Source organism: Panthera uncia, chromosome F1 (genome assembly GCF_023721935.1).
Source record: "Panthera uncia isolate 11264 chromosome F1, Puncia_PCG_1.0, whole genome shotgun sequence".
NCBI lineage: Eukaryota > Metazoa > Chordata > Mammalia > Carnivora > Felidae > Panthera > Panthera uncia.
The window spans coordinates 34,161,106-34,175,301 of record NC_064813.1 but is presented as its reverse complement, the minus strand read 5'-3'; the positions used below and the strand labels follow the sequence as shown (position 1 = coordinate 34,175,301).

Sequence of the window (14,196 nt, the reverse complement as noted above, 5' to 3'; positions counted from 1 at the left end):
ACCAAACTTAGGCTTGATGAAATGAGTTGGTAAGTTTTCTATTTTCTACAATTGTGAAAAATTTGAAATTACATTTGAAAGTACATATTACCTGAAAGTAACTTGATAGCATTTTTATGTAAAATATTTTCTTCTATTCTTACAAGTTGTTTTGCCCATTCTGGCTTTCTATATCTTCTTGAATGCATATTGGTAATTTACATGTCCATTTATATCATTTAGATTTTCAAAATGTTTAATTAACATATATTAGCCTACAGCTTTATAAATTTCTCATATATATGCAAATATATTTAATACTATTTCCCACTGTTGTATATCTGTGTTGTTTCTCTTCCCTCACATTTTTTTCTTTTAGCAAGGGTTTTTTTTTATTTTTTTAAAGCTTTATTGAGCTAATAACAAAAATGAAAATTAAGAAGGAAAATGGAAAAGAGTAGGGGAAAGCTGTGTAAAGTATGGTAAAATAAAATGATCAAAGAGCTGTTTAAGATGAAAGGAATGTGAATTATATTAAAAATGCATATGCTTATAGGAAATAATGTAAGTAAGAAAGGCAGTATGCATGCTATTTATTATGCCCACCTAAATTACGACTTTGTACATTGAGGAGGGCACCTGTTGGGATGAAAACTGGGTGTTGTATGGAAACCAATTTGACAATAAATTTCATATTAAAAAATAAATTAAAAAATAAATTATGACTTTGTAAAAACATACCCACATGTGAAGAAAGATCAAAAGCAAATAGCAAATGTAAAAAGAGTTATACTCATTGGATCTCTGACTAGTTATTTTAATTCACTATTATTTACGTCACTGTCTCTTTTCCCAGGAATTCCTTGTGGGCCGCCCCCGAACATTGCCAATGGAAGTTTCACTAGCATCAACAGAGAATATTTTCCATACGGGACGGTGGTGACCTATCGCTGCAATTCAGGACAGAGAGGGAAAAAGCCGTTTGAGCTTGTGGGCAATCCGTCAATATATTGCACCAGCAAAGACAACCGAGTCGGCACGTGGAGCGGCCCTCCCCCTCAGTGCATTATACCTAATAAATGCACACCTCCGGAAATTGAAAATGCAATAATAGTATCTGAGCGCAAAACCTTATATTCCTTGAATGAAATCGTGGTGTTTATGTGTGAGTCCGGCTTTGACATGAAAGGACCCTCCAGTGTGAAATGCCAACCTCGAAACAGATGGGAGCCACAGCTGCCAAGCTGCTCTAGGCGTGAGTCTGACTGAGGCTTTGAAGGGGCCTACAAATGGCATGAGTTGTAAAAGGATCGGGAGATTAGTGTTTGTTCCGGGGGAGGATGCGTGGGAAGCAGTGTGGGTCAATTTGGGGGGATGGAGCATGAAATTAAGAAAGTGGGCGTGTGCATGTATGTGTGTGTGCACTTATGTGTACGCGCCTTCGTTTTGAAAGCAGGAGCTTAGTTAATCAAGGAAGGAGACATTTGAGACTCTCCTGTTGAGCACGTCTCCGGGCGAAATACCAGCTCCAGTATCTCTTAAATATATTGAAAACTGAGGTGGACTTTCTAGTCAGCTGTGTCACAAGCACTCCAATTTTTTTAGTCTTTATTTATGTTTGAGAGAGCAGGCAGGGAAGGGGCAGAGAGAGAGGGAGACAGAGCATCCGAGGCAGGCTCTGCACTGTCAGTGCAAAGCCTGATGCGGGGCTCGAACCCACTAACTGTGAGATCGTGGACCTGAGCCGAAGTCAGACGCTCAACCGGCCAGGCGCCCCTGCGATCAGCACCTTAAATGCATGATCTCATCTACCCTTCACAACACTCCTTTACAATAGGGCTATTCTTATATCCATATGGCAGTGAAGTTTGTTTGGTATTTCAGAGGTTGAGTAAACCGTCCAGATCACGTGCTATTAAGTGGAGTACCCAGGAATGGAAGCAAATGGGTCAGACTCCAGGGCCCGAGTTCCCTGGTCCTAGTTATACTTCAGTCAGCATCTCTCCCAGAAAATAAGAAACTGGCTTATGAAGACAGATATCATAGCCTCAGACTAGTGGCCAAGACCTTAGAGTTTGTCTGTTCTGGTCCATCTCCTACATTTTATCATTAGGAATCTCAAGTTGAGAGCGAAAGTTGCTTAAAGCCAAACAGATTTTCCCTCATTGTTAATTGGATATAGATTAGGTTGAAGTGCAAATGAGCTCAGATGCCTTGAGCACGAAGAGGGCTATGAATGGAGGTCGCCAGACCTTGAGTCAAATACTCTTTAAGCAATATGCCCTCTCGTTACAAGGATGGGTTTATTGAGTGGACGTTGTTCTCAATGGCTTATCTCAATGGCCTTGTATGCCACAATAGCTGCCTTAGGAGTGGATGGGTAAATGCTGTGGCTGATCCGTAGGGACAAAGACGGAGTTTACCATTCTTGTACCAACTAACACCAGCCTTGTACAACCACTGAGAGCTGGAAGGACAAACAGACAAAGTGATATAAATATGAATGATTACTACATTCGATCATAGGAGTACAGTAAAAGACATGGGAAATCTATTAAATAGATTTAGGCTCAGGCAGCCGTCTCCTCTGAAAGATGAGCCTGTAAATTGGATCGCCTTTCTACCAAATATGTGGGTGGAGAACCCCACCAATACTAATAACTCCATCTTGAATAGCCAGCACTAGAAGAAGGGACTTGTAAATGTATTTCACCTTGTGCTGGGGAGAACTTGGCTCTAATTATCTGCTTCGGACCAGCTGTGAGGTCTTCGGCTACATCTCCATATTTTTAACTTCCATGTCAGTAAAAGGAGGGGGCTAGAGTATCGTTTGATTTCCCTTCTTATAACACCAAACCCCTTTAACTGTGTCTCTGACTCCTCAGAAGGGTTAGAATTTAGCAAAAGACATTTCTCCATAAATGACTGGTACTTTGCACCTGTGCTTTCCACAGTATGTGCGCCGCCTCCAGAAATTCCGCATGGTAAGCCCACCCCAAGCGACAAGGACAGTTTTTCCCCTGGGCAGGAAGTATTCTACAGTTGTGAGCCTGGCTATGATCTCAGAGGGACCGCTTCTGTGCGCTGTACGCCCCAGGGAAACTGGAGCCCAGCAGCCCCTACATGTGCAGGTACCTGCGGTTTCCTCTGGTTTGCAGATCAGTCTTCTTGTTCTTCACAGAGGCAGTCTTACCTCTTTGTTGTTGTTGTTGTTGTTGTTGTTTTCCTAGTGAAATCATGTGATGACTTCCTGGACCAACTCCCTAACGGTCGTGTGCTCTTTCCACTTAATTTCCAGCTTGGGGCAAAAGTGTCCTTCATTTGCAATGAGGGGTGAGTATGATGACCTGGCACGGAGACCAGGGACTCAGTTCTGGATGCTAATATGATGGTGCCCTGGGCAGTGGGGGTTTATCCAAAAAGCAAGCTGTCTAATGGAACAGAAGTACCAAAAAAGACTAGTATTTGAGGCAACGATTGGGAAGTATTGTAGCAACCACATAGAACCATGAACGGATGCTTAAAAAGGAAGAACAGTAAAATATACTGAACAGCGGAAGTATAACAACTGATCTTGACTATTGAAGTGAAACTATTTATTACTACTGATGCCTATTTATTACACGTATGAATAAAAAGTAATTTGTAGGCGCGAAGGGAGAAATATTGCAGAGGGCTTGTTTTAAAAAAGTTTGATATAGAAAAGAAAGTTACTTATAAGGTAAGTGACATGCAGGGACTGTTTCAAGAAAATTTGAAACCCGTCAGTAGTGAAATGTGGAATAGGAATGAAAGAGTAAATGGGAGTATTTTTAAATCTATATGTCATCTGATTAGGATTAGGCTGTGTTGAAGGAGCATGAAGACTGATGTTCATGTTCCAAGCAATGTCATTAACTCTTTATGTGACTGTAAGTGATCTTGGTATTATGTTCCCACACCGCTGACAGGTAAAAAGCATGTTGTTCTCAGTACATTCCAAGGGCCCTTCATCAGGCATCAAATATCTGTCACCCAATAAACACCTGGAGGCAACTCAGGCAGCTATTGGTCCAACAATAAGCCAGATGTTTGGGGATGATTGTCCTCCAAAGAATCCTCTCTTCTCACCTTTTCTTATTTTTCCTAGATAATTTGGTTTTCTCATCAATAATCTGGATATGCCACAGGTGTCATTCGGGAACATTCCGAATGTGTTGGCAAAAAAAGGGCACTCTCTGATGCCTTTCTCTTTGCTAACTTGAATTGGAAGTTGTTTCCCTCCTGGTCCAGTAAGAAAGGAAAGGGCTACGGGTTGCGTTAGAGGACAAAGTTCCTTAGAGAGACAAATAGGGAGCTGTCCGAGGGCAGTCAGGGGCAGACGACCTCCTGAAGGCCGAGGACCAGAGACAGTTGTTACTGCTCTGTCCTCACTGGAAACTGCAATCTCTCCAGACGTCTTGGTGTCAGACCCTCTATCAGCTGAGAAAACAAATGAGCGGAACTTTTTCACCCGGGGTTTAACTTAGGAACGAAACTGTATTTCAGCAGAAGGACAGAAGCTGAGATCTGTCAGTGAAGGGGAGAGAGACATGTGCGCTCGCCCGGTCACTACTGCTTTTGTTCCTCAGGTTCCGTTTAAAGGGAAGTTCTGCTAGTTACTGTACCTTGGTTGAAATGAAAAGCCTTTGGAACAACAGTGTTCCTGTGTGTGAGCGTGAGTACAAGGGATATCTGTTCAGGTCTGCACCTTCCTCCTTGTTTGTTTGTTCAATGTGCTTTGCCTGTAAAATTATCTAACGTTTGCCCCTCTGTTTATCTTCACTTTTGATTGAAATATTTCTTTGTTGCAAGGATTGTTTCTGGGGGAAATAAATCTGCGCATCGTGTGTTTTGGATACCATGCTATAAACGTTTACGAGCATCCTTTGTGCTCCAGGTGGAGAGACATGCTTCACAGATGGAGAGAAATTTAAGGCCTGGGCTCTTCTTCCTGTCAAAAATGATACTCCCGCTTCCGCTTTTCTGTCCTCCTTCAATCATCTATTCATTCCTGTCCTCATTCTTTCAACAAAAATTTTTGAGCACCTGTTATGTGCCAACAACCAGTCTTCTAGACACTAGGAATATACCTGTCAACAAGAAAGACTAGGACCCTGCTTTCGTGTTGTTTATATTCTTGTGCAGAAGGAAAGACAAAGAAAATAACAAGCAAATGCATAAATAGATGATTTCAAATAACGCCAAGTGTTATTAAGAAAAAAAACAGAGTGATGCAATAAAATGGTTATATGAAGGGGGATAAGGAATGCCAGGAAAAGAATAAAGTCTCCATTTAAAATAAGGTGATTATAGAGGGGCACCTCGGTCCCTCAGTCAGTTGAGCATCCGACTCTTGGTTTCAGCTCAGGTCGTGATCTCATGGCTTGTGAGACTGAGCCCACGTCAGGTTCTGCACTGGACAGCATGGAGCCTGCTTGGGATTCTCTCTCTCTCTCTCTCTCTCTCTCTCTCTTTCTCTCTGGCACTTCTTCACTTGTTCATTCTCTCTCTCTCTCTCAAAATAAATAAATAAACATTTAAAAATAATAAATAAGTAAAATAAGGTGATGATGAGAATCCTCACTGAGAAAGTGACATTTGAGTATTGGTGGAAAGTGGTTACTACCAATGGACATAGACAGAGGAATAACTTCCCATACAGATGGTAGAAAGGCCCAAGGCAGACACGTTCCCGGCATTTTCTTTGGCAAACCTGTTTTTGACATGTTCTCAGAAGCCGATATGGCTGATACGGGGCGAGCAAATAGAGGAGTGGTCGGAGGTGATAAGAGAGCGGTAACTGTACATCCCGTAACAACGTGGGTTTTCATTCTGAGCAAGATAGAAAGCCACTGGAGCATTGTAAGTAGAAAAGTAACATGATGGAATTTATTTTTAATGATATCACTTTGGCTACTCCGGAGAGGACTCAGTTGGAAGGAACATACCTTAGATCGAGATTCCCTGGAAAACAGTGTTGGAGGCAAAGCATAAATTGTCACGCTCTATTAGAGGGTGCCGTTCTGGAGCAACAAGAGTGAAGGAGGAAAAAAGGGTGCAGGAAGGAAAGAAAAGCTGATAAATAAAATATGCTGTGTTGCTGCTGAGGTGGCCGTAGGCTTTACCAAAACGAGCAAACAAAAAAACCAGCTGGCTGTTGGCTCATATAACACATCCCTGAAGAGGTTCTGTGAAACCAGAACTGTCTAGTAGAAAGAGAAAGAATGAGCAGTTTATTTGCTGGATCTTCCCTGTCTCTTGTCTCCTGTTTATCCCAAGGGTATTAAGGCTCTTGTTTCTACGCTGTATTATCTCATCCCTCTGGACAAACTCTGAAGACACCGGAGCCCATGACCTGCTCCATTTAAGACCAGAAGTGGGAAGGAGCCAGAGTGGCCATGGATCCCAGTCATGTTGGCTTGGATGTGGGAGTTACCGTGACCTCTACGTAATGTGCGAGAGCCCCTATCTCCCCCTCACTTCCAGGGGGCTGAGACAGCCAGTACTGTTAGAAAAGGAGGTGACAGGGGTGTCAATCAGCATTCCCAAGTGAGAAAGCAGCTGAGGGCCCAAAAGGGAGATGCAGCCAAGGAAATGTAGGGGGATGGCTGAGGGTATAAGTTGGAAGGCTGTTGCACAGATCTAACCATAGATGTTGGATAGCAGTGGGAGAAGAGGTAAGAAGTGGTCACAGGCTGGGTATATTCTGAAAGGTGAAATGACACAATTTGCCGATGGTTTAGAAACAGAGTTTTTTTTTAATGTTTTTATTTATTTTTGAGACAGAGCATGAGCAGGGGAGGGGCAGAGAGAGAGAGAGACACAGAATCCGAAGCAGGCTCCAGGCTCTGAACTGTCAGCACAGAGCCCGATGTGGGGCTCGAACTCATGGACCGTGAGATCATGACCTGAGCCGAAGTTGGATGCTTAACCAACTGAGCCACCCAGGCGCCCCAAGAAACAGAGTTTAAAACAGAAATTCAGTGAGATCACCGAGGGGGGGAATGGGGCCAGAAAAGGGATGCGTGGGCTGAGCCTTGTAAATCCAACACTAATAAGTTGGAAAGGTGAGAATGAATCAACAAAAGAGATGAAGAAGAAGCAGCCAGTATATTAAGAGAAAAACCAGGAAAGGAAGAGGTACAGGCTTCTGGTTACAGAACGAGTACATCATGGGAACAAAAGATGCAACATAAGGAATACAGTCAATGATACTGTAATGGCGATGGGTGCGGACATACAGGAGCTTCACTTGTGGAGAGCAGAGTGTAAGATATGGGAAGGGATAGGGTTGTCCAGTCACTATGTGGGTCAACCGTACCCAGGGAGAGAGAGAGGGAGACAGAGACAGAGAAACAGGAGGGTGATATATCTTAGAAGCCAAGAGAAAATTCTCTGAAGGAGGTGAGATTCTCCAGAGAGGTCAAATAAGATGGTGGAAAATTATTATTGGGTATAATGACTTGAAGGTACCAATTGGCCTCAACAAGGAGTTTCAGTGGAATTGTGGGACAAATGTCTGATTGGAATGAGTTCAAGGGGGAATGAAGGGAAGGAAGGGCAGACCATAGGCCACATCTCAGAGGAGTCCTGGTGTCACAGGAGTAGAGAAATGGGATTATTGCTGCACAGGGAAGTGGGATGAAGGGAGCTAGTTTTTTGGTTTTGGTGTGTGTGTGTGTGTGTGTGTGTGTGTGTGTGTGTGTTTTAATGTTTATTTTTGAGAGAGAGAGCTCAAGCAGGAGAGGGGCAGAGAGAGAGGGAGACAGAGGATCTGAGGCAGGCTCTGTGCTGACAGCAGAGAGCCCGATATGGGGCTCAAACTCACAAACCATGAGATCATGACCTGAGCCGAAGTCAAACCCTCAACCGACTGAGTCACCCAGGCGCCCTAGTTTTTGTTTTTAAGAGGACAGAAATATATGGGGCGCCTGGGTGGCTCAGTCGGTTAAACGTCCGACTTCAGCTCAGGTCACGATCTCGCGGTCCGTGAGTTCGAGCCCCGCGTCGGGCTCTGTGCTGACAGCTCAGAGCCTGGAGCCTGCTTCCGATTCTGTGTCTCCCTCTCTCTCTGCCCCTCCCCCATTCATGCTCTGTCTCTCTTTGTCTCAAAAATAAATAAACGTTAAAAAAATTAAAAAAAAGAGGACAGAAATATAATGTGTTAAATACAGAAATACTATGAATATATTCAGTCTGCCCATTTACTTCTTCACTAAAACAAACAGCATGTTGCTTCGCCTTCTGATCATAACTATTGAAAAATATGTTTACAATAGAATTTTTTTTTTTTCAAATGAATGTTTCGCTCTAAAATTGTTTGGAACTTTTGTATTTATATAACGAAACTTGATCATTATATCCTTCATATTTGGAAGCCAGCTATTTGAAAATGTTAACTTTCCTGGAATATAGTTAATTACGAAGCATGAAAGAAAGAAAAAAAATGCTCCCAAGAAGCCAGGTACAGCTAAAATCACTTGCTAGAGGACAAACGTTGGTTAGGTTAATCCACCTTTGATTAGTTTATCCATAATCCTTTCAAGAGTATCATCTTCCCAAATATAGATCAAAGCAGAAGGGGAAAGGAGCTTCTCCAGATCATTATTTAAAAACAAACACACAGGGGCGCCTGGGTGTCTCAGTCGGTTGAGCGTCCAGACTCCGTCTCGGGTCATGATCTCACGGTTTGTGAGTTTGAGCCCCGCGTCAGGCTCTGTGCTGACAGCTCAGAGCCTGGAGCCTGCTTTGGATTCAGTGTCTCCCTCTCTCTCTGCTTCTCCCCCGCTCTCTCTCCTTCAAAAAAATAAAAACATTAAAAAATTAAAAACAAAAACGAATAAAAACAAACAAACAAACAAAAACCCCTGTAGAAACCAATAAGTATCTCAAAGTCGTAAAATATTTCTGAGTCTTCTGGAGCATGCACAGGGGCATTGGGATGTTTCATTTCATTATGATGGCATTACTACAACCATTCATTTTGCTTTGGAGCCTAACAGCCTCAAGTCATCAAGAAAAGATTAAATCAGGGGTGCCTGGGTGGCTCAGTCGGTTGAGCGGCCGACTTCGGCTCAGGTCATGATCTCACGGTCTGTGAGTTTGAGCCCCACGTCGGGCTCTGTGCTGACAGCTCAGAGCCTGGAACCTGTTTCAGATTCTGTGTCTCCCTCTCTCTGACCCTCCCCCGTTCATGCTCTGTCTCTCTCTGTCTCAAAAATAAATAAACGTTAAAAAAAAATTAAAAAAAAAAAAAGAAAAGATTAAATCAGTGATAGATAGTAAATGTATAATATATTTTGAAAGATTTCTCTGGGATGAAGAGCCTCGATGTTAAAAGACTTGGTCTATCTTGTACTTAAAATAGTAGGGGATGTACAGTAGGTCCTCAAAAAAATTCCTGTTGAATTAATGGATAACTTTCTTATTAAATGAATGCCTTCCTTGTCAATGTGGTTAAGATTTTTGTCTATTTTAAAAGAATGAGCTCTCAATTATCCAGAAGTTTTACGTCTTCAAAGAGTTCAGGATGATTAAGTCCCTCCTAGACTTTGTAATAATAAATACTGGTTTCATTTCATTTGGAAGCATCTCAACAGCGGCCTAATATATTTATTTTATGGTTTATACTCTCCCTGAGAGTTTAATCATTTAATTGGCTACACAGTCACAGCATCCCATAATTGTAGAATCAACTCGGGTTAAAATGTAAATATTTTGATGTAACTTATAGCTCTTGTGTTCCTTCTAGAAATCTTTTGTCCAAGCCCTCCATCTATCCTTAATGGGAACCACACCAGAACTCCTCAGGGAGGAGTTCCCTATGGAGAGGAAATTACTTATATGTGTGACCCCCGCTCAGCCAGAGGGATGACCTTCAACCTCGTCGGGGAGAGCACCATCCGCTGCACAAGCGACGGTGAAGGGAATGGGATTTGGAGCGGCCCTGCCCCTTACTGTGAACTTGCTGGTCCTGCTGGTCAGTACCCACGTACCCCAAGTGGATTCAGAATATCAGGCCCAGATCCTTCATGTGTCTCTAAGATTATGGTGTGTGCTTGTGAGTTCAACTTTGTCATAAGTGGAAGGGTCAAAGTTCTAAAACTCTTCTTGTTCGTGCAGTGGTGAGCAGAGTGGGGTAAGAAGGGAGAGGGACGGGGAGGGGAAGATCAAGAAGAAAAACGTATTCACTGGAGAGGACATGAAAACAACTGGCTATGAACAGTAACGAATGCCGGATGATTGCCAAACACTCCCCGCAAGTTCATCGTCTGCCAAACTGGCAATATGGATATTATTTAGCTAAGGCTTTAGCCAGTCCTATGCCAAATAGGCTAAGTGACCAAAGAAACTACTTTTGTAGCTTAAGACCTTGACTCAAAATATGCCCATCTGTCCGCTGGCTTGTGGGGCCCACCTTAATCTTTGCCCTTGAACTTATCCGTTCTGAGAGTTAGAAGCAAGGAAAGATCAGCTCAAGGGAAAGAGTATGGAAAGGAAGAGGCTGTTTCTTCCGAAGGACTGAAAATTACCTGGTTCTTGAGGACTGACTGTAGGCCTTCCCAAGACAGAGCAGGGTACACAGGGAGGTGGCACCAGACTTGGGATACCACATGACAGGGAAAAGCAATCCGATGAGAAAAGGCAACACATGATAAAACGCGTTTAACTTTTCTTTGATGCCCCTCCCCTTCCAATTAGAATCTAGTGAGATTTCTTTAAAAGCAGTTGCCTAGGCCACCAGGCACGCTTATGGAATGGCAAACAGAAGCAGTCTCCTCCAAAAAGGAGATTGTTGAGGTCAGACTCTATTTGAAATATGCAGCACACACTATACCCTCTCATAAAAAAAGACATAGCTTCTTTTTTTTTTTTTTTTCCAGTGCAAAAAGGTGTTTTTATTAAAGGATGGAGACAGGACCCATGGGCAGAAAGAGCTGCCTTGGGACCTTGAGGAGAGACTGGTTATATGGGTGGGGGTGGGGGGCCTGGGGGGGGAGGTAAAGGCAAGGGGAAGGGGAAATTTCCAAAGGGATTTTCATATGCTAAAGAAGCTACCTGATGGTTTCGTCTGTTTTGTCCTTTTCCTTAAATCTCTGGTTTAGCATCAGAAGAGCGGTCTGTTCGTTCCCTAAGACTGCATACAAATTACCACAAACTAGGTGGCTTAACACAATAGAAATTTATTCTCTTCACTGATCTGGAGGCTAGAATTCTGAAATCAGGGTTTTGGTGGGGCCGTGCTCCCTCCTGTGACTCTAGAGGAGAATCCTTCTTTACCTCTCTTAGATACTGGTGGCTCCTGGCATTCCAGGGCTAGTGGACACATCGTTCTAATCTTTGCCTCTGTCTTCACATGGGCTTCTCCCCTGTGTCTCTGTGTCTCAAATGTCCCTCTCGTTTCTCTTATAGACACCACCAGCCATTGGATTGAAGGCCCACCCTGGTAATCCAGGATGATCTCATCTTGAGATTGTTACCTTAATTATAGCTGAAAAGATCCTTATTCCAAGTACGTTTCCATTGTGAGGTCCTGGATGCATGTATCTTTTCGGGGGACATCATCCAACCCACTACAAGTAGTGACTGCTATTTAGTGCCAGAGAAGCTACTTATGGTGGACACCCTGAGAATGAGGTTGGGAGGAACAAATGGAGAGAGATGTGTCTCCAAGATGTGTCTCCAAGAACAAATATGTCTTGATGGATATGAGTATATTAACACTAATAAATGAGGGTATGAATGGTTAACTCTACACAGAGGCAGTCTGATAGGCCTGACACATGACATCCGTAGCTAAAATTCTTGCTTTGAGTGCCCAGGTGGCTCAGTCGGTTACGCGTCCGACTTGTGGTTTTGGCTCAGTTCATGATCCCATGGTTTGTGAGTTTGAGCACCGCATTGGGCTCTGTGCTGGTGGTGTAGAGCCGGCTTGGGATTCTCTCTCTCCCTCTCTCTCTGCCCCTCTCTTGCTTGTGCTCTCTCTGGCTTTCAAAATAAATGAATAAACTTTAAAAACCAATGAAATTCTTCCTTTGATGAAACAAGAGCAAAAAGGCCAAAAAGGTGAATCGTCTTCCAAGTAGTAAAAATTTCCTGATGAGTAAATGCTGCTGGAAAGCCCCATCCTAAGGTAACTAGAAGGGGAAAAAGACCTTTTGCCGTTTTTAGAAGTCTGTCTCCATGAACCCATCTATCAGCTTAACTGGACAGAAAGAGGAGGAAGGGCGGAAATCTCTCGGCTCACTTTTGTATTCCTGTGGTTTTGCTCTCCAGGTTACTGTAAAGCCCCAAAAGAGTTTCCATTTGCCAAGCCTACAACTCAGACTGATGAATCTGAGTTTCCAGTTGGGACATCTTTGACTTTTAAATGTTCCCCTGGGTATTTTGAGTCCACGTTTTCTATCACCTGCTTAGAAAACTTGGTCTGGTCCAGTGCCGAAGATACGTGTAGACGTAAGTAACCCCATCCTGGGAGCTAATTCATGTATGTCAAAGCGTCTGTGGAATCTCATTTAATTTGTTCAAATTTTGTAGACATCTAAGTTTGCCCACGGTATTTAAATGGAGGGTGAACTTGTAGGTCAGCCTTTCTTACTGCCTGGAGTTTTTGCGGTCTTGACTCAATATTTATTTCGCAAGAATGTCTCTCACAAAAGGAATCAGGGGGGAAGTTTCCATTCCCTGGAGGTTACTTTTGATGGCTAAAACCATGACATGAGTGAAATAGGGACACAAAAGAAAATCACGTAGACCACAGTGACCTGTGCTTCAATAACCAAGATGGAGGGGAAATCTCAAATTCTGAGGCCTTTGATTTAGGCTCGTGGGATGAGAAAACAATTCTCTATCCATATATTTCTTCTGTTGGGAGATTCAGGCATCATCTTTTAAAAAGCAGTGCTCCAGAGCTGCTTGAGTCTGTAGTTGGTGCACTTCCTCGATGTGGTCAATCCTTTGGAACAATCAGAAATAAATAGACTGTTCAGTCTGCTACACTCCAGACTGAATCGTAAAAGCAAAGGTAATTTGAACTCTACACCTAGTCCCAAATTTTCCTTCTCTCCCGTAGGAAAATCATGTGAAGCTCCTCCAGAACCCTTCAATGGCATGGTACATATAAACACAGATACCCAGTTTGGATCAACAGTTAATTATTCTTGTAATGAAGGGTGAGTTGAAAGCACTATCCCTGGAAGATGAGTTTCAGAACAACAATGCTATCTCTGACCTACTCCCAACCAGACACACTAGACTATCATCTACACTTCAAAAAGTTGCCAATAGGAACTTCCGGATAGAGATGGTAGCTTGAACATGGGCATATGACCAAAAGAATATAAAAAAGAAATAGCAACAGCTGGAATGCCCAGGTGGCTCAGTTGGTTGAGTGTCTTGACTCTTGATTTCTGCTCAGGTCAGTATCTCATGGTCTGTGGGTTCAAGCGTCGTGTTGGGCTCTGTATTGGGCACAGTGCAGAGCCTGCTTGGGATTCTCTCTCTCTCTCTCTCTCTCTCTCTCTCTCTCTCTCTCTTCCCCTCCCCCCACCTGTCTCAAAATAAATAAGTGAACTTTTAGAAAAAATAATTTAAAAAATAAAATAAATTCTCAAAATAAAAAAAGGAGTAGCAAGCAATTTGTATTTTAACTAGAGGACAGCACCAGGTTCCTGCTGAAGGTAGTATGTGTGAAGCCTGGTAAGATATTCACTGGATAAGAAGGGCCAGTCTATTGGGGCGCCTGGGTGGCTCGGTCGGTTAAGCGTCCGACTTCGGCTCAGGTCATGATCTCACGGTCTGTGAGTTCGAGCCCCGCGTCGGGCTCTGTGCTGACAGCTCGGAGCCTGGAGCCTGTTTCAGATTCTGTGTCTCCCTCTCTCTCCGCCCCTCCCCTGTTCATGCTCTGTCTCTCTCTGTCTCAAAAATAAATAAACGTTAAAAAAAAATTTTTTTTAAAAAAAGGACCAGTCTATTAAATGAGTAAAAGGAAAAATGCTAGTTGTACCATGCATGGAACATTCTTTAAAAAAATTTTTTTTAATTAATTTTGAGAGAAAGACAGAGTACAAACAGGGGAGGGGTGGAGAGAGAGGGGGACACAGAATCGAAGCAGGCTCCAGGCTCTGAGCTGTCAGCACAGAGCCTGACGCGGGGCTCGAACTCAAGCTCTGCGAGATCATGACCTGAGCTGAAGTT

General features: G+C 43.2%; 1 protein-coding gene across 1 annotated transcript in view; it reads left to right on the top strand.

Annotated features, from left to right (window-relative positions):
• Positions 1-14,196, top strand: part of CR1L (complement C3b/C4b receptor 1 like) — a 57,493-nt gene that overhangs the window by 22,761 nt on the left and 20,536 nt on the right. Inside the window, exons 5-11 of the mRNA XM_049634245.1 lie at positions 836-1,234; positions 2,934-3,110; positions 3,210-3,312; positions 4,590-4,675; positions 9,752-9,979; positions 12,277-12,456; positions 13,073-13,172. Of these exons, the coding sequence (XP_049490202.1) occupies positions 836-1,234; positions 2,934-3,110; positions 3,210-3,312; positions 4,590-4,675; positions 9,752-9,979; positions 12,277-12,456; positions 13,073-13,172 (1,273 nt within the window). The remainder of the gene's footprint in view (positions 1-835; positions 1,235-2,933; positions 3,111-3,209; positions 3,313-4,589; positions 4,676-9,751; positions 9,980-12,276; positions 12,457-13,072; positions 13,173-14,196) is intronic.